This window comes from Gymnoscopelus microlampas (assembly GCF_963454915.1).
Source record: "Gymnoscopelus microlampas genome assembly, chromosome: 19".
NCBI classification, from domain to species: domain Eukaryota; kingdom Metazoa; phylum Chordata; class Actinopteri; order Myctophiformes; family Myctophidae; genus Gymnoscopelus; species Gymnoscopelus microlampas.
In genome coordinates this window covers 48,267,009-48,289,566 of record NC_139956.1, presented here as the reverse complement: position 1 = coordinate 48,289,566, position 22,558 = coordinate 48,267,009, and the positions used below count along the sequence as shown (strand labels likewise).

General features: G+C 40.6%; 1 protein-coding gene and 1 long non-coding RNA gene across 2 annotated transcripts in view; one reads left to right on the top strand and one right to left on the bottom strand.

Annotated features, from left to right (window-relative positions):
• The window catches only part of LOC311035482 (uncharacterized protein), an 87,771-nt gene that overhangs the window by 9,955 nt on the left and 55,258 nt on the right, over positions 1-22,558 (bottom strand). The window contains exons 16-30 of the mRNA XM_084043720.1: positions 10,063-10,110; positions 9,634-9,666; positions 8,830-8,877; positions 7,975-8,140; positions 7,350-7,618; positions 6,936-6,986; positions 6,603-6,626; positions 6,217-6,267; positions 5,752-5,775; positions 4,426-4,684; positions 2,746-3,011; positions 2,224-2,274; positions 859-903; positions 603-626; positions 46-90 (exon numbers count right to left, since the gene is read on the bottom strand). Coding sequence (XP_083899846.1) covers positions 46-90; positions 603-626; positions 859-903; positions 2,224-2,274; positions 2,746-3,011; positions 4,426-4,684; positions 5,752-5,775; positions 6,217-6,267; positions 6,603-6,626; positions 6,936-6,986; positions 7,350-7,618; positions 7,975-8,140; positions 8,830-8,877; positions 9,634-9,666; positions 10,063-10,110 — 1,404 coding nt within the window. The remainder of the gene's footprint in view (positions 1-45; positions 91-602; positions 627-858; positions 904-2,223; positions 2,275-2,745; positions 3,012-4,425; positions 4,685-5,751; positions 5,776-6,216; positions 6,268-6,602; positions 6,627-6,935; positions 6,987-7,349; positions 7,619-7,974; positions 8,141-8,829; positions 8,878-9,633; positions 9,667-10,062; positions 10,111-22,558) is intronic.
• LOC311034987 lies at positions 12,882-16,075 on the top strand. The gene is made up of 6 exons (XR_014599662.1): positions 12,882-12,987; positions 14,423-14,516; positions 14,816-14,884; positions 15,038-15,187; positions 15,293-15,426; positions 15,891-16,075. It is a non-coding gene; the product is annotated as an uncharacterized lncRNA (long non-coding RNA).

Below are 22,558 nucleotides of genomic sequence, written 5' to 3'. Positions count from 1 at the left end.
CTGTGTATTTCACAGTTAACAATAAAGAAATGCAGAAACACATACCTTTCTCCCTGTCACTCCCAGACGGTGGGTTTTCACCCTCAGGACCTGCAGAGGAAAACAAAGACAGATCACAGCTCATCTTAAAGACCACCAGTCCAGCGTTAAATCCATTTGTTTAATTTTATTAGGTAGTTTTACTATTCACTGCACACAGTGCATCTGCTTTCAATAGGCTCCAAAATCAATAGGCACTGAACACACACTTTCAATACATTCCCATGTTATACAATACTGTATGTACTGAATTCAAGCAGAGCAACAGGGTTGCAGTCAATCATATTTTTTTCCAGCTCAAGTCTATTTTTCCTCTTTTTTTCCTCAACTTCCATACAATAGACAGTTATCATGTGATTGTTTAAGTGGTGTAGAGCACACACACGCACACACGCATGTATGCACGCACGCACGCATGTATGCACGCACGCACGCACGCATGCACGTGCACACACCCAGCCACCGACCCACACACACACACACACACACACAGAAACACACTCTCTCTCTCTTTCTCTATCACTCACATACGCACACACGCACGTGCGTGCGCAAACACTTACCTGCTGGCTTATCGTCCTGTTCACCTGGTGGGATATAAATAAAGAGGATGAACACTATTTTGTCATCCAATCACTCTCTCTCTCTCTTGTTCTTCTCTGTCTGTCTGTCTGTCTGTCTGTCTCTCTTTCTCGCTCTCTCACACACACACACACACACACACACACACACACACACACACACACACACACACACACACACACACACACACACACTGTCATACAGTAGTTAACAGTAAAGAAATGCAGAAACAATTACCTTTCTCGCTGCCCCTCACAGACGGTGGGTTTACAACCTCAGGACCTGCAGAGGAGAACAAAGAGATTGATCACAGCTCATCTTAAAGACCATACGATCAGTGTTTAATCTATGTTTTTTTCTCCTTTCTTCCCCCCCCCCCCCTCTTGGCGGTTGTGAAAAATGTCAGGGAGTTTTACTACAAACTGCACAGGAGTGTATCTGCTTTAAATATGTTACCATGTTGATCAATATGTACTGAATACACTTTCAATACATTCCATACAATAGACAGTTGTCATGGGATTGCTCGTATGGTGTAGAACAGGGGTTCCCAACCACCGGTCCGGTCGGCGGGAACGCGGCCGGGAAGTCCAAGTTTTCCCCGTCGTGAATCTATAACCTTGCGTCGCCAAGATTTTCCACAGAGCAGAGAAAAGTTGAGTCGGTCACATGAAGATACCAAGGATTAGTCAGTGATGTCACTGAGGTTTATAAACAGCTTTGTCCGTGCTACTTCCTGTAGTGAATCACTGTTGAATCCGTGCTATCTTTATCTTTGCCTTTGTTTCAACGTGTGTTGACGTGCACCGTCGCTACAAGCTGTAGACAATTTTGTCACGGTGATGATCGATCGCGCTAATTAAACACGAAAACAGGATTATTATTTCATGTCAACAACAAGTACATCTATCAGAAGATGTAACTCAGGTAAAGTAATGCGTCACTCTGCAAGTTCAACCATAGAGTTTGAGTTGAACTAATGTTTTCCACCTGTCCAAAGTCATTTCTGATACAGACATATCCCTTTTTAATCACCCCTGTCCTTGTTGATATATCGCCATTTAGGTCAATGATATAACATTATGTAGTGATATAATAATATATAAATAGCAGCCAGTCATGTGTCATTGACTGTCAGTCAACTTGTGTTTTGATACGATTGATGCCTCCCCCCGTTGACAAAACAGTCCCGGGGGGCACCAAACCGGGGCCGCGAAAATGTTATGAACTGTCAGCTGGTCCGTGGTAACAGAAAGGTTGGGAACCCCTGGTGTAGAACACGTGCTCGCACGCACAAACACGCACGCACGCGCACGCGCGCGCGCACACACACACACACACACACACACACACACACACACACACACACACACACACACACACACACACACACACACACACACACACACACACACACACACACACACAAACACACACAGTCTTGCTTTCTGCATTTTCCCTCATCATCCACTTACATTTCAATGGTTGCCAACACCCCCCAGTTCACCTTGTTTTAAGTGTTGTACCTCCACACCACCCAGACGCCACCCCAGCAATCTGTGTCTTTCACAGATAACAGTACAGAAATGCAGAACAACGTACCTTTCTCTTTCTTGTTGCCGCTCCCAGATGGTGGGTTTTCACCCTCAGGGCCTGCAGAGGAAAACAAAGAGACAGATCACAGCTCATCATAAAGACCACCAGACCAGTGTTTAATCCATGATTTTCTTTTTTTCTTTTATTCTCTGTTTAGGAGGACATTCCACTGCACTATTCACTGCACACAAAGTGAATCTGCTTTCAATATTTCCCATGTTAATCAGTATGTACTGAATACAAACTTTCAATAACACTTTTTCAAGTCAGCCTCATCGTGGCGCTATACCAGGCCCCTTTTTGTTTTGGCCAATAACTCTTGTAGGTCATACAAAAAAGAAAACAAAGAAAAAAGAATCCCTGGATTCCTTGGATCAGGATGCAACGGCCCATATAGGCCACGCCAATTTACACCAGATTAGATTTTCTGTCATTTAGCATTTTCTTAAAAACACACTACCACTAGTTAGTACTCTTTACGGAAATGTGTGTTTTATGTAGCTAAACATGCCTCTATCTTCACTTTACCTTTGGGTAGAAACCTCTGAACTAGATCATTCCTGTTGATCTTCTCCAGAACATTGATCACGATCTGATCTACATTACTGGGGTAAGTCTTCACGATCAGATTGGCAGTATCCATCCGGTCAGTTTTCTCCAGAAGGCTCTCTGGGAGCGGCTGGAGACCTTCAGTTAGGTTATTAGACTGTTGAAGATGCGACTTGAAGTCCCTGAACTCATCTTGCCCCAGCTCCTTCAGAGTGTCAATGATATGTGTCCAACAGGATGGATTCCTGGGACAAACAGAGGATGTTACTGCAACATCTGAGCTTTGCTTTCTAAATTAAGTACGATATACGATAATACTTTATTGTCAGTTCACACTGAAATTTGTCTTGCGACCCAGCAGCCATGTATGCAACAATAAACAGTTCACACATTTGACATGACACAAGAAAAACAAAACACAATACAAAATACATACATAAAGACATACAAAGACAAGAGCAATGTCCACCTCTCAGCCTACCCTTGGCCTATAAATCCTGATTAAGCCTCAGTGTCGTCTGATGGACAAAGGACCTCTTCAGTTTGACCTTATTGTATGTAGGAACACCGTATCTCCTTATTTGGGTATTTGGGTGTTAAAAACGTACCACAAGCCTATTAACGCCTAGATAATGATCATTGGGTATTATTGTTGTATATCCTACAGTGTAAACTCTACATGTATTTGTTCAAACAGCTGTATTTTTGTGGTCAAACCAAACAAAATTCCAACATTTTATTTATAGCATCACTTATGACGCTATAAACCACTGTTAGCCTACAAATGTCTATCTACTTCCTGTAAGTAAACTAAAAAATAAAAATAGGGGTGACTAATCATTACAAGTGGCTTTATTTTGAAATCCTCCGTTGGCGTTTTTAGAGGAAGTTAGTTTCTGTTTAAACAAGCTGTTATGACATCAGCTGTCATGAAGCTAACATCAGTCATAATGGTGGTAGCCTACTTGGAGAGACACATTTTCTGAGGTGGTACTCAGTCAAAAAGGTTGAGAACCACTGCTGTATTGATTTCAAGAGGTGGGTCTACTTGATTCATCACATCACAGTTTGTTTGGAAACCCTGGGCCAGTTTTAAGACGTGTGTTTGGTGGGGATCTTTAATAGCCTTCAAATTATATGACTGAGGTTACAATTGGCTTTGCACAGGAACATCCGGTAAAAATACTTTTTACTTTTACTCTTAAAGTACATTTCAGAGCCTGTACTTTTTTACTTTTACTTGAGTAATTATTTGAATGAGTACTTCTACTTTTACTAAAGTAGTTTTTTTACACAAGTAATTGTACTTCTACTCGAGTACAGAAAGGCAGTACTTTTCCCTCTGGTCTGGTCTCACGTCGGTCTCCTTTTCCACATTAAAATAGTGATGTTGTTTAAACACTATGAATTAAAACTGTTTCAAAACAATGATGGGGTAACTAAGACATAATACATAATAATGAAATAATGACAATCTATATCTGAGAAAATGAGGAATACACTGGAATTAAAGTGTGGTGTTCTCGGAAAGGAGATACAGTATATGAGAATACGACATAATAACACTGAAAGCATCCTGGTTTGAAAAGGTAGATGTTCTACACTACAATGTACAGTACTACAATGTTGGACCTAAAAAATATTTTAAAAGATAATTACTTCAGATCCTCAAGAAGAAACTGCTCATGTTCCTGAAGACCTTTGTAGAAAATTCGTTTGGCTTTTGGCTCACTGGAGGAATCCAGGAGTTTATAGAGTTCCTCCATCTTCTCCATAGTGGTGGTTTTAAACATCACATTACTGTAGTCCTCATGGGTGATGACACCCTCAGCAAGGAGCAGATCCAGGATGGGTGCGACCATCTTCACTCTCTGAACCAGGTCATCCTGGTGTTGGTCCACAAAGTGACACGCTGAAGCTGGGGAATGACAATTATGTTATGGGTGAGACTCTGTGGGTTGAACATATTTAAACAGGTTTCTGAACATTCTATGTTTTAAAAAAGATAGACATTATTCCCCTCAATTAGTGTGTTTGTGTAGACCTATGTCAGTTTTTGGAATTTTAATTAGATATGTTTTCCCAACCTGCGGTCCAGGGCCCGCAGCTTTCTTTTATCAAAAAGTTTCAAAAATAGCAAAGCTAGCCAGTCTACAAGCTCACAGATGTTGTGATGTGACGCGTATATGTGTGTGTGTGTGTGTGTGTGTGTGTGTGTGTGTGTGTGTGTGTGTGCGCGTGTGCGTGTGTGTCTCAGGTGATGTGGGACCTGAGACGAGGGCGTGGCTGTAAGAAATTGAGCTGGACATCTGATGATGATACACAAAAGAAAAAAGAAGGGTCAACTCCACAGAGCAAGACCTTTAGGTGAAAGCGCTTGTATGGAGGGCTTTGAATGGGATGGCCAGTGTGTGGAAGTCCAACTTCCCCCTATATATCAGCTCAGCTTCTTCTCTGCGACTGTAGTGTGTTTTCCTGTATGTATCTGAATGCTGTAATCTGAAGCCTGCCGTACAGAAGTCCATGGATGGGTGCTACACCAGGATGCTTGCGTGCAATACTAAACCAGAACAAACAAGCATCTGTATGAGGGGCTGCTAAGAGTGACTGAGAAAATAGCAGCCAGGAGAATGAGGCTGGCCGGTCACTGCTACAGACATTGGAAGCTCGCAGTCAGCCAACTAGTGCTGTGAGAACCAACACACTGGCATCGATCATGAGGGCATCACACACCTACGCAATAAAAAAAGATGCAGAAATGACTGGTGAACTCGCCAGATGTATGGAGAATCAAGATGACCATACATCATGATGATGGGTGTGTGTGTGTGTGTGTGTGTGTGTGTGTGTGTGTGTGTGTGTGTGTGTGTGTGTGTGTGTGTGTGTGTGTGTGTGTGTGTGTGTGTGTGTGTATGTGTGTGTCTGTGTCTGTGTGTGTGAGAGAATGCAGTAACTCTCAACAACTGATCATGTATGAATGTTCACCTTTCAGTTTCTTCAGTTTGGAACCTGGTTGTGGAGAAGAACAGAGTCATGTGATAAAATGTCATGAGAAACAAGCATGCACATCCACTGTAGTAGTACAGGTGCAGGACAAACAGAAGATCAGCATAAAGATAAAGTCTGCACAATTATTTGTTGACTGTTTCCTGCAATGATCAATAAGATCATAGATTATACTTTATTGTCCCAGACGGGACAATAAAGTATAATCTTAATGTTTTTTCACAGTCTGTTCAGCATGGAAACAAATAAGGAACAATAGCAAAATGTCACGAAAACACGCACACACACAGAGTCTACTTTTTCACATTTGCCCCGTCTCCTAAATTGTTATGGTTGTCAACCGCCCCTTCACCTTGTTTTGAGTTTTGTACCTCTTCACCCAGACACCATCCCAGCAATATGTGTCTTTCACAGTTAACAATAAAGAAATGCAGAAACACTTACCTTTCTCTTTCTCGCTGTCGCTCCCAGACGGTGGGTTTTCACCCTCAGGACCTGCAGAGGAAAACAAAGAGACAGATCACAGCCCATCTATTTTATTTTATTTTTAGGAGGTCACTGTAAATAATTGCAGTTAGTTTTACTATTCACGGCACACAGAGTGCATCTGCTTTCTATACGCTAGCAGATTATTGTTTTTTCTAGCTCAAGTCTATTTTTCTCAACTTACAGACAATAGGCTGTTATCATGTGATTGTTTAAATGGTGTAGAGCACACACACACACACACACACACACACACACACACACACACACACACACACACACACACACACACACACACTCTCTCTCTCTCTCTATCACTCACACACACACGTGCGCACACTTACCTGCTGTCTTATCGTCCTGTTTACCTGGTGAGGATATAAAATAAGAGGATGTACACTAATTTGTTCATCCAATCTCTGTCTCTGTCTCTGTCTCTGTCTCTGTCTCTGTCTCTGTCTCTCACTCTCTCTCTCTCTCTCGTCTGTCTGTTTGTCTGTCTGTTTCTCTCGCTCTCTCTCTCTCTCTCTCACACACACACACACACACACACACACACACACACACACACACACACACACACACACACACACACACACACACACACACACACACACACACACACACACACACTGTCTCTGTCATAGTTAACAGTACAGAAATGCAAAAACACTTACCTTTCTCTTTCTTGCTGTCGTTCACAGACGGTGGGTTTACAACCTCAAGACCTGCAGAGGAAAACAAAGAGACAGATCACAGCTCATCTCAAAGACCACCAGACCAGTCTTTAATCTGGGTTTTTTTTTTCTTTCTTTGATGATTGTTAAAATGTCAGGGAGTTTTACAATCAATGTGTGTGTGTGTGTGTGTGTGTGTGTGTGTGTGTGTGTGTGTGTGTGTGTGTGTGTGTGTGTGTGTGCGTGCGTGCGTGTGTGTGTGTGTGCATGTTGCGTGTGGGTGTCTCAAATTATCAGATTTAAGAACAGGGGGCTACAAGGAAAAAAGGTTGGGAACCACTGATGTGGTTCCTACAAGTTTCAATAGCAATTATGAATTCACCTGCTGTGTAAGAATTTCCCAGTTCACCGTACCTTCCAGAGATGCTTTGTCTGCATTCTGTTCAATCTTCTCCAGAACATTTTTCACAATCTGATCTCCCTCACTGTGGTAAGTCTTCACGATCAGATTGGCAGTGTCCATGCTGTCAGTTCTCTCCAGAAGGCTCTTTGGGAGCGGCTGGAGACCTTCAAGGTTATCAGGCTGTTGAAGATACAACTTGAAGACCTGAAACTTCTTGTCATCCAGCTTCTCCAGAGTTTCACTGATACATTCTTGTTGTTGTGTTGAACATGGTGGATTCCTGGTACAAACAGAGGATGTTAACATCTCAGCTTAATTCTCTTCATAGTTTGGATGTTAAAAAAGTGCCACAGGCCTATTACCCTATAGATAATGGTAATTGGGTAATATAGTTACTATATATCTTGCAGTGTACATGTATTTGTTAAACAGTTCTTTGTGGTTAAAAAAACTGCTCATTATTAATCTCCAGGTTGGGACCTTAGGATCGCCCAACTGGAGTCTCACTTCTGTCTCCTTTTCCCAAAGAAATTAGACAGTAGATCACTGGCTTGAAAAGGTGCATTCTCTTGCACTATAATGTAAAAAGAAAAGAAAAAATAACTTAAGTAAAAAAAAAAACAATTACTTAATTACTTCAGATTATCAGGAAGAAACTGTTCCTCAATAAATTTGGCTATTCCAGAATGCAGGATTTCCATCATCTTAATGGTGGGCTTAGACTTCACATCATGGCTGAGCAGATCCAGGATAGGATTGACCACTCTCTCAACCCAGTGTTGATCAACCAAGTGAGTTGGCTCTGTGGGTGAAATATATTGAAACATGTTTCTGAACATTCTGTTTTAAAATAGAAAGACTTTGCACCACTCAGTTACCGAGATATTAGTGTTAGTTTTTGGAATTTGATATAGACTACTAGTTGTTGGTTCCTACACATAATAATATGAATAGTCAACAAACTGGCATATGTTTTAGATGGAACAAATCACGCCTTCCTCTTGTAATGTCTCCACATTTGTCCAACACACCAAGACACATATCAACTTAATAATCACATGACAGGGGTTCTTTACAACAAAGGCATTGTAAAGAAGAAGCTGGAGAAAGAGGCTGCACAGGGAAAGGTGGGTCTCTCCGTGCGGCTCGACCGGGAACCAAACTGAATACCATTATCCAGCATACTGAGAAGTTGGGCAAAAGCAATGAGATCGATAGTATCTGTCTGTTAACAGACGTTGCAGGAGTGTTTGGAGAGAGGCAAAGAATATCAAGGTATGAATAGGTTCAAAGTAATATTTTGGTCACATTTACCGCGTGCCATGCCCGGCTCCCTTGCGGCTTCTAAAGTAGGCAAACCCACAATGCAATGCTTTGTTTTAAAGAGTGCTGTGCATGCACGCACGGGCACACATCTGCGCACAGTCACAGACACACACCACTGATTATTAAAATGTGAATATAATTTCATCTATAAAACAGGAGACTCACCTGAAGACCCCACAGTCTGGTTGGATGGATTCAACAATGGATCCGTCTCTGAAACACAAGGTAGAAGAACACTTAAAGGTTTCATGACGTTCAGTTTTACCACACATTAAAAGTCTTTGTCATGGTCCTTCAAACGTGTATAAAAAGTTTTAACAAATAAATCCACTTCATTGATCCATGGCAGGTGTTTTTCTCTCACATTTCTAAAGCCTTTTCAACTGCAATGAAAAAATAAATCTTTGCCTGCGGGTGTCGCTGTTGAGGGATATTGCCTGTCAATCCTGCCTCTGCTCTGCCCCCCCCCCCCCCCCCAAAGGAAAGGATAGGGGAGGAGAGGGGAGGGGCGAGGAGGAGAGTGGGCGGGATTAATGGCCTGTGACTTCACTGCCCAAGGGCCAAGCTCAGATTACTTTTCAGCCTAATTATTCAGAAAACCCCAGACCACAGAAAATCCACTGAATGTTCAAACATTTTTTGGGGTGTAATTGAGGTCATAAACCCCCCCAAAAAACATACAAAATAAAAAAAGTGAAAATGAATGTCATAGAACCTTTAATGTTTGACTAAAATCGTGTGTATTGATTTGCACTTGTATTGTGTGTATTTATAACAAACGTGTATATACAGTATAGGGCTGTTCCCGACTCAGGATACGGGAATCAATAGGATTCAATGCACATCCAGTACTAGCTGGTGCAAGACAAAATAACAGAAAAAAGAGAAAAGGAGTATGCCTACTTGATTACATGCAGTGGAACTCTGCTACAGCATCTACTACAAGTACATCATAAATGTTATACTTACCTAAATCCTGAGCATCATGCAGATCTATAGCCACTATATGGAGAAAAGGTTTCAGATATGTTACACATAATGTTAACTATTATATACTGTATACAATATCTACATTTCCTGCATTAATGATTTTTTTTAACGGTATAATCAAATAAGTTACAGTCTTACAGTACACACAGTCAAACTTTAAGTGCATGCAGACATGTACTCAACACACACATGCACACACACACACACACACACACACACACACACACACACACACACACACACACACACACACACATGCACATGCTCGCTACACACACATGCATGCATGCACACAGACGCAAACGCAAGTGCATGCACGCAAGGGCACAAATGCGCGCACATACACAGACACACAACACTGATTATAAAAATGTGAATATAATTTAATCTATAAAATAGAGGACTCACCTGAAGCCCCCACAGTCTGGTTGGATGGATACAACAATGGATCCGTCTCTGAAACACAAGGTAGAAGAACACTTAACTCATCCAGTGCCATTGACGTGTTTTATGTTTTTTTTTCCCAATAGTAAGGCGGAAATATGCCGTTTTCAATACACGATAGTGCACTTGGTGATACAAGCGCAAACTTTGCATAAATGTACATTCACATGAGCTTGTAGCACATGTATTTGTATTAATTACCATACACAGAATCAATTTATAGCACATTTTAAAGTGATTTGGTAGCTTTTTAATGACCTAGGGCAACAGACTTTTCAATATGTTCACCAATAAATACAAAAACTTAGATATATATAGGGGATATTTTCTCAAACAGGTGCTGACCTTTTTCTCTTTCCGTGGAGGGACAAAACTGTATGGCATCTGCTGAACACATGAAAGAAGCAAAGACCTGATGACTTTGATCCAATAGCTGATGCATTTTCATGAAGGGGGATCCATCTGAGGTCCTTCGACAGCTTTTTCAAGCCAAGTCTTTGTGTCTGGGTAGCTCAGTCGGTAGAGCTTTCACCTTCGGATCACATGGTCATGGGTTCGATCAGGATCAGTGTATGAGTAGGTACGGTGAGTGTGGCACTCCCCCTCTGCAATACACCGCGTTCTCAGCTGATACTGACAATAAGTCTCAGACTTACTTAATATGAACAAGTGCAACTGCTATGACAACAACGTCAGTATCTGAGCTGCGAATCATGATGTGTCAGATGCTATCCTCTGCAGCTCTGCCTCAGATACTGACATTGTTGACATAACAGTTTCACTTGTTCAAAGACTTGGCTTGAATTAGCTGTGGATTGCCTTTGGAAGGAGGTAAGGATCTCAGATGGATCCCGTTCATGAAATTTCATCAGCTATTGAATCAAAGTCATCAGGTCTTTGCTTCTTTCATGCATTCAGGGGATGCCACACAGTTTCGTCCTTCCATGGGAAGGGAAAAAGGTCAGCATGGCAAACAACTTCTCCAAATTAGGTTCAACACCTGTTGCAATAAATGATAAACATATGCAAGTCATTGAGGAGTTCATAGTACTCATGTACGATAGAACTTCATAGAAGTAGTTCCTACAAGGAAGTGAATGCAATTGAAGTGCATTCCAAGCAGGAAATATATGGGGCCAGTCACTCTTGTGCAGTCCTGTTTGCCAAATTATGCCAGAAGCTGACACGATGTGGATGTAAAAAAGCATGTTCTGGACACTGCAAATGCTTTAAGTTTGGACTTATCTGCACACCCCTCTGTGGTTACAGTTGCTAGTACATTGGCCTGTCACTTTCCCAGCCACCATTGTAAAAGAAAATGTGTTTATAATCCCACACGGAAAGGAAATATATGAACATATATGCCAATATATGGCAGGTATATGCAGAATATATGCTGCATATATGTCATATTCAGGTTCATATATGTGCATATATGTTAATATATAGGGAATATATGTCTCATATATAGCTCATATATGTTAACATATATGCCACAATCAGGTTCATATATGTGCATATATGTTGATATATAGGGAATATATGTCTCATATATAGCTCATATATGTTAACATATATGCCACAATCAGGTTCATATATGTGCATATATGTTGATATATAGGGAATATATGTCTTATATGTAGCTCATATATGTTCACATATATGCCACAATCAGGCTCATATATTTGCATATATGTCATAAATGCCTACATATATGCCTACATATATAGCTAATATGTATTTGACTTTTTGCATATATGTCATACATAATGCCTATATATATAGCTCATAGCTCCCTTTTTTATTTGCAAGGTAATATGTGCATATCAGTCCAAAGTTATATAAGAAAATGAATTCATTATTGTACGTATTTCCATCCAATGTAGATTTTGGTTTGTGGATTGTGGAAGATATAATATAAAGACAATATTGTTTAATTAGGTCTGCATGCTGCCACTCTTATTTTAAAACACAACTAAAGACCTTTCTGTTTTCCTCTGCCTTCTAGAGGCACAACAATTTAAAATGTTTTACATGATGTGAACATCATCATCATTATCAGTTATTATCATCATTAGTAGTTTTATCCTTCAACTTCTTGTTTATACCCCAAAATGACTGCTATACAGGTTTTGTAGCAATTTGTAGCAATTATAGAAATATTAGACCTTAATTGTCGAATGTTTAAGAATGTTCTAATCATGTATACTTTATTTTACATTTTGGAAAAAAAAATAGCCAATTTTACATTGAGGTGTGCAGATATCCCATGCAGTGCACCTATCCTGTTACTTACAGCAGTGGTTCTCAACCTTTTCAGGCCACAACCCCCCAAAATAATCATATTTGAACTGGGGACCCCAACCCTAATATGTACTTGTAATGTAGGAGTTGAGGCATTTAGTTTTAATTGACTCAGTTCCACAGATCAATATTTTGAAAATAGCCGAGCAACAAGCTCGCCTTGATGGGCTATTTTGCCTCTTTCTTATATTATTTAGCAATTTGGCCAACATTTGACCAGTTTTTTAGTATAGTTTGTTGATTACTTTTGATGCAGTAATTATTTTATTTGTATTATTATTTTTATTTTTTTAGGTATTAAAATGGTTACTTAAATTGTCACTTCACTGTCATCTGGGGACCCCCCCCCCCCCCCCCCCACACTCCCCAATCATGTGGGGATCCCCCTGGGGGTCCCGACCCACATGTTGAGAACCACTGTGACACCTACAGTGCGACATTACGTCACGCAGCTAAGGGCGGAGCTTATTAGAATTTGAACAGAGGCGGAGAAAGTGAAACTAACGTCTGTCGGCTCCGTCTCGGCTGAGCGAACATTTATTTACAAACAGCTTGATTCCATGCTTCTACTCTACTAGATAACAGGTAAGTTTAATTAGTTTATGGAATTAAAATGTTATCCAACTTGTTAGTATCGTAAACGTGCAGTTTTTATTAGCCATGTATCACACGACGCTCGTCCGTCACGAGCATCATGGCTGAACTTAATCCTGTTTTTTGCACGTTCTCCATTTAGAACCTGTACATCTACATAAACGTTCAGATTTTAAATATAAAGTACTTACTCTATGGCCATGGATGTTACAAGTCTACTCGGGCACTCAGAAATACCCGTATTGTCTGTATTGTTCAATAAAAAGCATTTTAATTTGATTGGTGGCCATTTTCTCTGTATTTCCTTATGCGTTCAACTACGTGACCCTATCGGTTGGGAGGTGTACTGCACTCTGATACATCGTAAGTCTATGACACAATGGCCACCGATCGGATTAAAATGCTTTTTTATGAACAATCTGGAATATACGGATACTTACACCCACCCGAAGTGAATTGTAACATCCGTGGCCATGAGGTAAGCACTTTATATTTGAAATATGAACGTATATGTAGATGTAGGGCCGTAAATGGAGAAATAGCAAAAAACAGGTTGAAGTTTCCTCATGACTCATGATACAGTGATTCACTCAGTTCTAGCTTAAATTATGTTTCGTCGTAAGACACTGTTGCACGCCCAAAAATCACTGATCTACAAGCTCACAGCGACACATTGTGAGCTTGTAGATAAGGTTTTTTGGGGCGTGTAACACAGTCTTTGACATGGCATTAGCATATTCATTTCCATGTGGTGCATGTCAGTGTTTATCAGGTATAAATCAGTCCACAACACAAGCTAATGTTGGACTCATTTATTTTGACTGTAATTAATTATTATTATCATATCTATGAATTTTGTTTGAAACCTACAGTACAAAAAATACTTAGTTTTGTTTTGCACACAGCTAGCTAACAAAAGCAGGTAATGTTTATCAGTGGTTCTCCCTGGTGGGCTCCAGGGACCCCCAGGGGTCATTGGGGGGTTTCCAGGTGGTCCCCAGGTAAATGAGGTTATATAGCATCAAAATCAGTTTAACCACTTAAACCCTATAAATTGCCTATTTGAAAATAGCAGATCTACAAGCTCACAGTGCAGCGCATGGTGATGCGTTGTGAGCTTGTAGATCAGCTATTAAAAAACTAAAAAACACTGTAAACAAACTGTGTGGAATATTTCTGAAACACTTTTGTAATTCAAATCTTGAGTCCTATAGCCAAGTACATAGGCTAATAATTAGGGGGTCCTTGACATGAACATGTTTGAGAACCACTGATTTGTACAACATTAATCATTAATCAGTTCTGCGAAACACTTTGCCAAATTCATCAGAAGAACTGAATGAATTATGAGCAATCTGATGAGTTAACATTACATTTTAAATTACTGACGCACAAATAATATCTATGTCTATTTCTACTATCACAGATGCTGAAAGAAACACCTGGCTGGCAGCTAGTGAGCACTTAAAACCAGTGCAAAGACTGGACACGACAAGAAGAAGTGCGAAGACGATTTTCAGGTGAAAAAAACATCTGCTGCTACGTGACGTCTTTCAATAGAGTCTGAGGATGTCTTTTATTACATTTTTGGATACCTTTTACTTTCGTTTGATACTTTTCTTTTTTGTTGTTTGACATGTTCCTCCTTTATAATTCTTAATACTATGTATGCAAATAAAATTAATGGGTAGCCTGTACAAAACATTATGCCACCCTTTTACACCTGTAAACTTGTGTTATGCCCAAGTTGAAGCTGTTACCCTCAACTGTTGATCTGGGGTCAATGACTAAATGTTTTATTTGTTTTTCTGTCCTTTAGGTGTTGCATGGTGACAGCAGCAGTTGTTGAAAGGATAATGAAGCTTCCCGACTCGTCTAATTGTCTTAGGTAGTGTAAACTGTTTTTTCTAATCTGTTTTAAAGCATTGCAAATACGGAGACTATATGGAGGTCATGTTTTAGTTTAACAATCTATTGTTATGTGGAAAGCAACAGACGAACACTGTTAACATGCAAACCATATATGTCTAATTATGTTAAGGTGAAGTTCTCACAGCTACAAAATGGATGCTGAGCATTGAGGGTCCGGTCGGTGTGGCTCCACAGATCAACTTCCTGGCTGGACTGGCAGCTTTTCCCGTTATTACAACTTCACTCTGGTGCACAGGAGCACGCCTGAATTCATTCAAAGGTAACTTTCTGCTTGAAGTAGAACCATCATATGTAACTCGTAAAATGTGCTCTCTTGTAGAGCAGCTATGAGTGCACCTTTTCCATATGTGATTTTTGATTTCAGATGTTTCGTTGGGATCAACCCATTGGCACCAAAACGACAAAGCTGCTCAGCCAGAAAAGTGCCTTGAGGGAAGGAGAGATGGAGAGAGCGATGCCACTGGCTCACAGATGGCGCAGGGGCGAGTACCTGTAAAGGTGAGCCAGTTGCGATACCCCTATCGTATTTTGCATATTGCTTTGCCGTCTTAGGTCATATTTTAGTAGAGTTTTATCATTTATTTAGTTTTTTAGATGTCAAACATACCATGAGATCATTCGACAAGACAAACTTACATAATTCTATTATTATTATTATTATTATTATTATTATTACACAATTCTAACCAATAATTGTAAATATAGAAGGTGTCTTGGACTCATAAATGCACTCACTTTTCAGACAATTCAAAATAATTGCATGTTTATGAAAAAAAACTAATAAACTAATAAAATAGATACTGTTTGAATAAAGGCTTTGGGCTATCAGCCGATAAACTCACAAGGAAACTCATGTACACTAAATCAGGTGGTGTAGCAAAACTTATATACTTGGAGTCTTTAGAAGATAGACTCGAGGCATTTTTCCACTGTTGTCTCATGTCCTTTTGGTCTCTTTGCAGAGGCAACAATGAAGAAGTGACCGCACGCAACTAAAGGCCAGCTGGGTCAAGCCATCAACAGCAAGTTGCTCAGGCATCGCCGAAAGGCAGATAATTGAAATTATTATTCCTGTCTAAGATCAACTATTATTTTCTGTTGTGATTATGTTTAATTGAGATTTTTAATAAATGTTTAATAACTTCTAGATATTGTGTTTTATTTAATTAATGTAGGTATGCATATTTGTATTTATGTAGGTATACATATCCTTAGCATACTGCATATGTGCATAAACATATATGACCTATATTTAACATATATGTGTAAATAAACATATATTACCTATATTTAGCATATATAATATATAATGCATATATGAAATTGGCCCCCTACATATATGGGCATATATGCAGCATTCATATATATGCACATATATGTGCATATATATGTACATATATGGGCATATATGCAGCATTCATATATATGCACATATATGTGCATATATATGTACATATATGGGCATATATGCAGCATTCATATATATGCACATATATGTGCATATATGGATGTATATGTGCATATATGTTGAGAGACATATATGTAGGGGGCCAATTTCATATATTTGGCATATATGTTGAACATATATGTGGCAATATAGGTTCATATATTTTCTTTCCGTGTGGGATGACTTGATAACAAAACAAAAAGTAAGCACTAAGCTTTATCAAGCTAATAAATCACTTTCAAATGTTCCATGAATGGATTCTGTGTATGGTAATTAATACAAATACATGTACTACGAGCTCATGTGGATAAACCATAAGCAGATGCACATTTCTGCAATTTATCGGCAGCCATATTGGAATACATGCCGCCATATTGGAACCTAATGTTATTTTTTATCTTACTTGGTAGGAATACCTCCAGAACATATTCTCATATATTAAAATAAGCCCCAGCAAAGCGATATAGTCCAACACATTGGCCCAGTTGCAGACATTTTGAAAACTGGTGGTGGCCATCTTGAAATCTTAGGAATTCTGCGTGGCCAGAGGTTGATTATCAATTAGGGTCATATGAAGGTCATCTGTGCCAAATTTCGTGCTTGTATCACCAAGTGCACTATGGTATAAATTTTCCGCCTTACTACAAAGGCCCTTGGTGCCAATGACGTGTTTTTGTAGAAACGGCTGTATCAGGGGGCACGGTGGTGCCTGCAGTAACTTCTTTGTCTCCTCTGGGCAGCCAATCACGGTCCTGCGTTCACTGCTGTGAATTTGTGCATTTACTGTTTCACTGACCAGTTAAATCTTTCCCCCAACTCCTGGACCCGCCCCCGTCATTCACTGCTTGAGCAGCAGCTAATCTCAGTCCTGGGTTTACTGTTTCACTGACCAGTTAAATCTTTCCCCCAACTCCCAGACCCAGCCCCCATTCCTAGATAAGGAAGAAGGAGGAGCAGTGACAGCAAGGATTACAGCAAGGATTAAATAAAAATAAAGATTGATTTGATTGATTTTTACACTTTGTCAGCTTGTTCTTTTGTCATTCAATGGTATGTCATGATCTAGTAATTGTATTAGTTTTTTTGACATGACCTGCACGTCCATTTGGAAATTAGTTGGCTGTTCATTGCAAGAGGAAATCACAATCTTTTCTAATTGTATTAGCTTACTGCCTTTTTCGTTTTCATTGTCCAGCTACTGCACCAGATCTGCCAAAATACACAATATTTTATTTATTGTGGGTAATCTATTTGAGAACAGCAAAACCGATCATGTATGAGTTTATAGCCCTGAAACATGCCTGTCATATCGTGAGTGACCATCATGGATGAACCTCAACCTGGTAATTAAACTTTCTCCCTTTTTGGTCCGTACATCTACATAAACGTTCATATTCCAAATATAAAGTGCTTATCCCATGGCTACGGATTTTAAAATTATGTGCGTTTCCTCAAAAGTACCCGAATATTCTGAATTGTTAAATAAAAAGCATTTTAATCCGATTGGTGGCCATTTCCCCCTTATTTTCTTCATGTGCTTTCAACCACGTGACCCTATCGGCTGGGCGGTGTATTGCACTCTGGTACATTATAACTCTGTGAGAAAATGGCCACCGGTCGGATATTTTTTTTTTTTTTAAAGATTTGTTTTTGGTATTTTTTTATTGTTTTTATTGGAGAGGGACAGGGAAAGTATGTCGACAGGAAGAATGGGGAGAGAGATGGGGGAAGACATGCAGGAAAGGCCGACGGGAACGGGACGCGAACCCGCGGCACACTGCTATTAAGGATTTGCAACCAGGGTGCCTAGACCGCGACGCCACGGTCTAGGCCAACCGGTCGGATATTTTTTTTTTTTTTTTTTTTTTTTTAATAATTTTTATCCCACGATTTTGTAACCCACATTTTTTTCACCCAGTGCCAATTGCCTATGTAATCCTGGGCACTACCTACCCTCTGCCAGCCTAGGGAGAGCCCAAGCTGAAGCTCATGCCTCCTTCAATGCATGAGGAGCAAGCAGGCCGCTTCTTATCACCCGACAGGGGGGAGTTTCCCTGGTTGGACATAGCGCGTGGAAGGAACACGTTATTCCAACCAGTTCCCTTCTCCTCCATCAGGCGCCCCGGCTGACCAGGGGGAGGCAGTATAGTGACCAGGATTACTACATGTTTTTGTGAGGGTATTAACTACCCTGGGAGACACGGGGAGAACATGCAAACTCCACACAGAGTAGGCCCTTTCGCCAACCCCACCTAGGGTATGGGCGCTGATGACGCGGAGGAGAGGACACGCCCCCAGCGCCCACAGCGTCCCCGGCGGGAATCGAACCCAGGACCATCTTGCTGTGAGGCGACAGCGCTACCGACTGCGCCACCGTGCCCCGATCGGTCGGATATTTTAATCCGATCGGTCGCTTCTTATTGAACAATACGGAAAATACAGGTACTTATTGGGGGCCCGTACATAATTGTAACATGTGTGGCCATGAGCTAAGCACTTTATTTTTTAAATCTGAACGTTTATATAGATGTATGGATTAAAAGGGGAGAAAGTGCAAACACCAGGTTGAAGTTCATCCATGACCGTAACAGACGACCGTCTTATGATCCATGGGTGCTGGCTGGCATTTGTTTTTCAGAGGCAAATATTATACTTGTACTCCACTACAATTATTTGAAAACTTAAGTTAAGTTGTAGATTTGGATTATTATTACAGAACATACATTAACCACTTCAGCCCTATAAACATTTCAACCATTTAAAAATAGCAGATCAACAAGCTCACCATGATGTAGGCTATTTATCACTACATAATTAAAAGAGTTTATGAGTTAGGGGAAACAAGAGTTTGTCATAGTATCAACATTATATTAGGGTAGCTATGGTTTAAAACATGTTTTTAACCATAGCATGTTAACCTAGAGCAGGGGTCTTCATAAGGGGGTCCTGGACCCTAAGGGGTCCTCGTAGTTACTACAGTACAGGGGGTCCGCCAAATCTATTTGAGATTTTATCTCTCTTTTTTCCCCTTTTTTCTCTATAACCAGCATCCGGGGGTACATTCACTGAAAATAGCCGATCTACACGCTGACAACATGTCATGCTGTGATATGAACGTTTATGTAGATGAATGGAGCAGTAAAGGAAAGGTGCAAACACCAGGTTGAAGTTCATCCATGACGGTTGTAATCCATGGCTAGCAAAGACGTGGCTAGCCTGTGGACTAAAACCGGCTAATTTGCATATTCTCGTGAATATAAATTAGCCATGCGGTCTTCTGCGGACAATTTGGGGGTATTTTGTTATACTTTATTGGAGTATTTCCAATTTTCAGTACTTTTACTTCTACTCCACTACATCTCAGAGGCAAATATTATACTTTTACTCCACTACAATTATTTGAAAACTTTAGTTAAAATGACAAGTTACTTTATAGATTTGGATTATTATTATAGAACATACATTAACCACTTCAGCCCTATATACACATTTCAGCCATTTAAAAATAGCAGATCTACAAGCTCACAATGAGCTTGTAGATCTGCTATTTTCAAAGGATTTGTTAACATTTGAAAACTTGAAATTGGACATTCTGCATACTGAGTCAGTGCTTTTACTTTTGGTATACTTTTGGTACTTTAAGTACATTTTGATGCCGATACTTTTATACTTTTACTCAAGTAGGCTATATTTTGAATTGGACATTTACTTTTAACAGATTATTTCTGTATTGCGGTATTGATACTTTTACTTAAGTAAAACGTTTGAGTAGCTACTTTTTCCACCACTGATTACTAGCAATAAGCAATAACTTGGATAACAATTGCAAAATGTCGGCTATTTATTACATAACTAAACAAGTTTAGGGAGTTAGGTTAGGGGAAACAAGAGTTCGTCATAGTGTCAACATTATATTATATAAGCAAAATATAATGTAGGCTACCTATAGACGGATTTCCGCGCGACGTCATCACAGAGCAGAATGCGCCATCTGCGCATGCCTGGGGGAAAGGCGCGTTCGAAAATACAGCCCTGAGCGGCAGTGAGCGCACTGGCCAATACAAACTAATAGGCGAGTGTGCTCAGGTGCGTAATTTCCAAACGCACCCATAGGCTTACCCCCTCCTCTGCGCGGTCATATCCTCTCAATGTTTACAAACATGAAACCCGTCTATAGAGTCACTTATAGACATGCAAGACAGACGTTAACAAAATAAATTGCGTCTGATATGATGTAAAAACGGGGGTCCTCGTAGTTACAGGGGGTCCGCCAAATCTATGTGAGATAGATCATTTTCTCTCTCTTTTTTTCTTCTTTTTGAGTGGTGCCAACCACTCCTATACATGACTTTGTCCGTGTGTGTGTCCGTCCGTGTGTCCGTCCGTATGTTTGAGCACGGCAAACGCAGTGTGCAGCCACCAGGAGGCAGAGTTTAGTAAAGGCACCACTCTCTTCACACTGGGTGTGATTTTTTTTTACACTATACAGCATCCTTTGGGGGGTAGCCTACATTCACCGAAAATAGCCGATGTACAAGCTGACAATGCGTCATGCTGCAACAGCTTGTAGATCTGCTATTTTTGGTTAAGAAGTTTGGTGGTGTATAGGGCAAAAAAACAAGTACAGAGCCAAATGTCTAATGATTAATGCTTTAATCTCAACGTCAATTTGAATGTTTTCCGAATGAGAAATACAAATGTATAGGCTATTAAGCACATCATGCTGCTATACCCTGACATTATGCAGAGTATAGGCTATAAGCATGAATATTATTTTATTGCTCAATGATGAGTTTTCCTATTTGTTACATAACTAACAGAGTTTGGGTAGAGTTAGGGAAAGCGTTCACAATCACACTCTACAATTGTATTACACTCCTTCTTATCACATATAGCCAAAATATAATGTAGGCTATACACTTAATAGAAAATTGGACAATGTTAGCTGTTTGTCGGAAAGAAACCATGCAGGAACATTAATATGTCAGCCAGTAAAAGCTCTCGTTCTGCTTTGATCAGGTTAATGTTACATTATCGGCTGCCTACAAGCATCGTTGAACTCGTGGCTCAACGTGCCCTCGGTGGCTCGTGGTAATTATTAATGCTTTGATCATCTCATCAATTGTAAGTCTAGAATGACAGATGCAATGAATACAAGAGTATGTTACGTTATATGTACAGTATATATGTTACAAGCCAGCAGAGCCACAGTTAAACAAAGTTGGCTCGGGCAGGAGTCGATCCCGTCCTCCCCGGTGCGTGTGGTTTTCTATGATTGGCCGAACGTTATATTCTAGCGCTCTGACCTCGACAATTAGGCGATGTCTTTGGCGCAGTCGGTAGCGCTGTCGCCTCACAGCTAGAAGGTCCTGGGTTCGATTCCTGCCGGGGACGCTGTGGGCACTCGGGGTGTGTCTTCTCCTCCGCATCACCAGCGCCCATACCCTAGGTGGGTTTGGCGAAAGGGCCTACTCTGTGTGGAGTTTGCATGTTCTCCCCGTGTCTCCTAGGGTAGTTAATACCCTCACAAAAACATGTAGTAATCCTGGTCATTATACTGCCTCCCCCTGGCCAGCCGGGGCGCCTGATGGAGGGGAAGGGAACTGGTTGGAATAATGTGATCCTTCCACGCGCTACGTCCAACCAGGGAAACTCCCTCCTGTCAGGTGACAAGAAGGTCAGTTGGCTCTCATGCATTGAAGGAGGCATGAGCTCGGCCCTGGCCTCCCTAGGCTGGTGGGGGGAGTGTAGTGCCAAGGATCACTTAGCAAATTGGCACCGGGTGAAAAAAGGGTTACAAAATCGAGGGATAAAAATTATAAAGAAACGGCTGTATCTTGAGTTGACTTATTTTGCCCTAGATTTCACGAGACATGTTATTTTCAACGTGCTGTTGGAATAGAAGGCCCTATTGGTCCGGTGGGCCGTCAGTCGCTTTCCGGAAGTCCCTCACTCAAAGGGTATAAAAGGACCCCGGAAGCGGACGTACTTCCGCTTCGCTTCTTCTGCCTAGCAGATGATCACAGAAGTAATCACAGCTCACAAAAGAGTTTCTTCAAAGTTCGAGGTTTCTGCGGGATTTCAACTTATCTCAACAGCGACGAGTTGGTTCTCGGTCCACTGAGAATCCCCGGACCTCGTTTCTCTCCCTCTACATCCCTGCTATTTTTTCCCGGCGCGGAA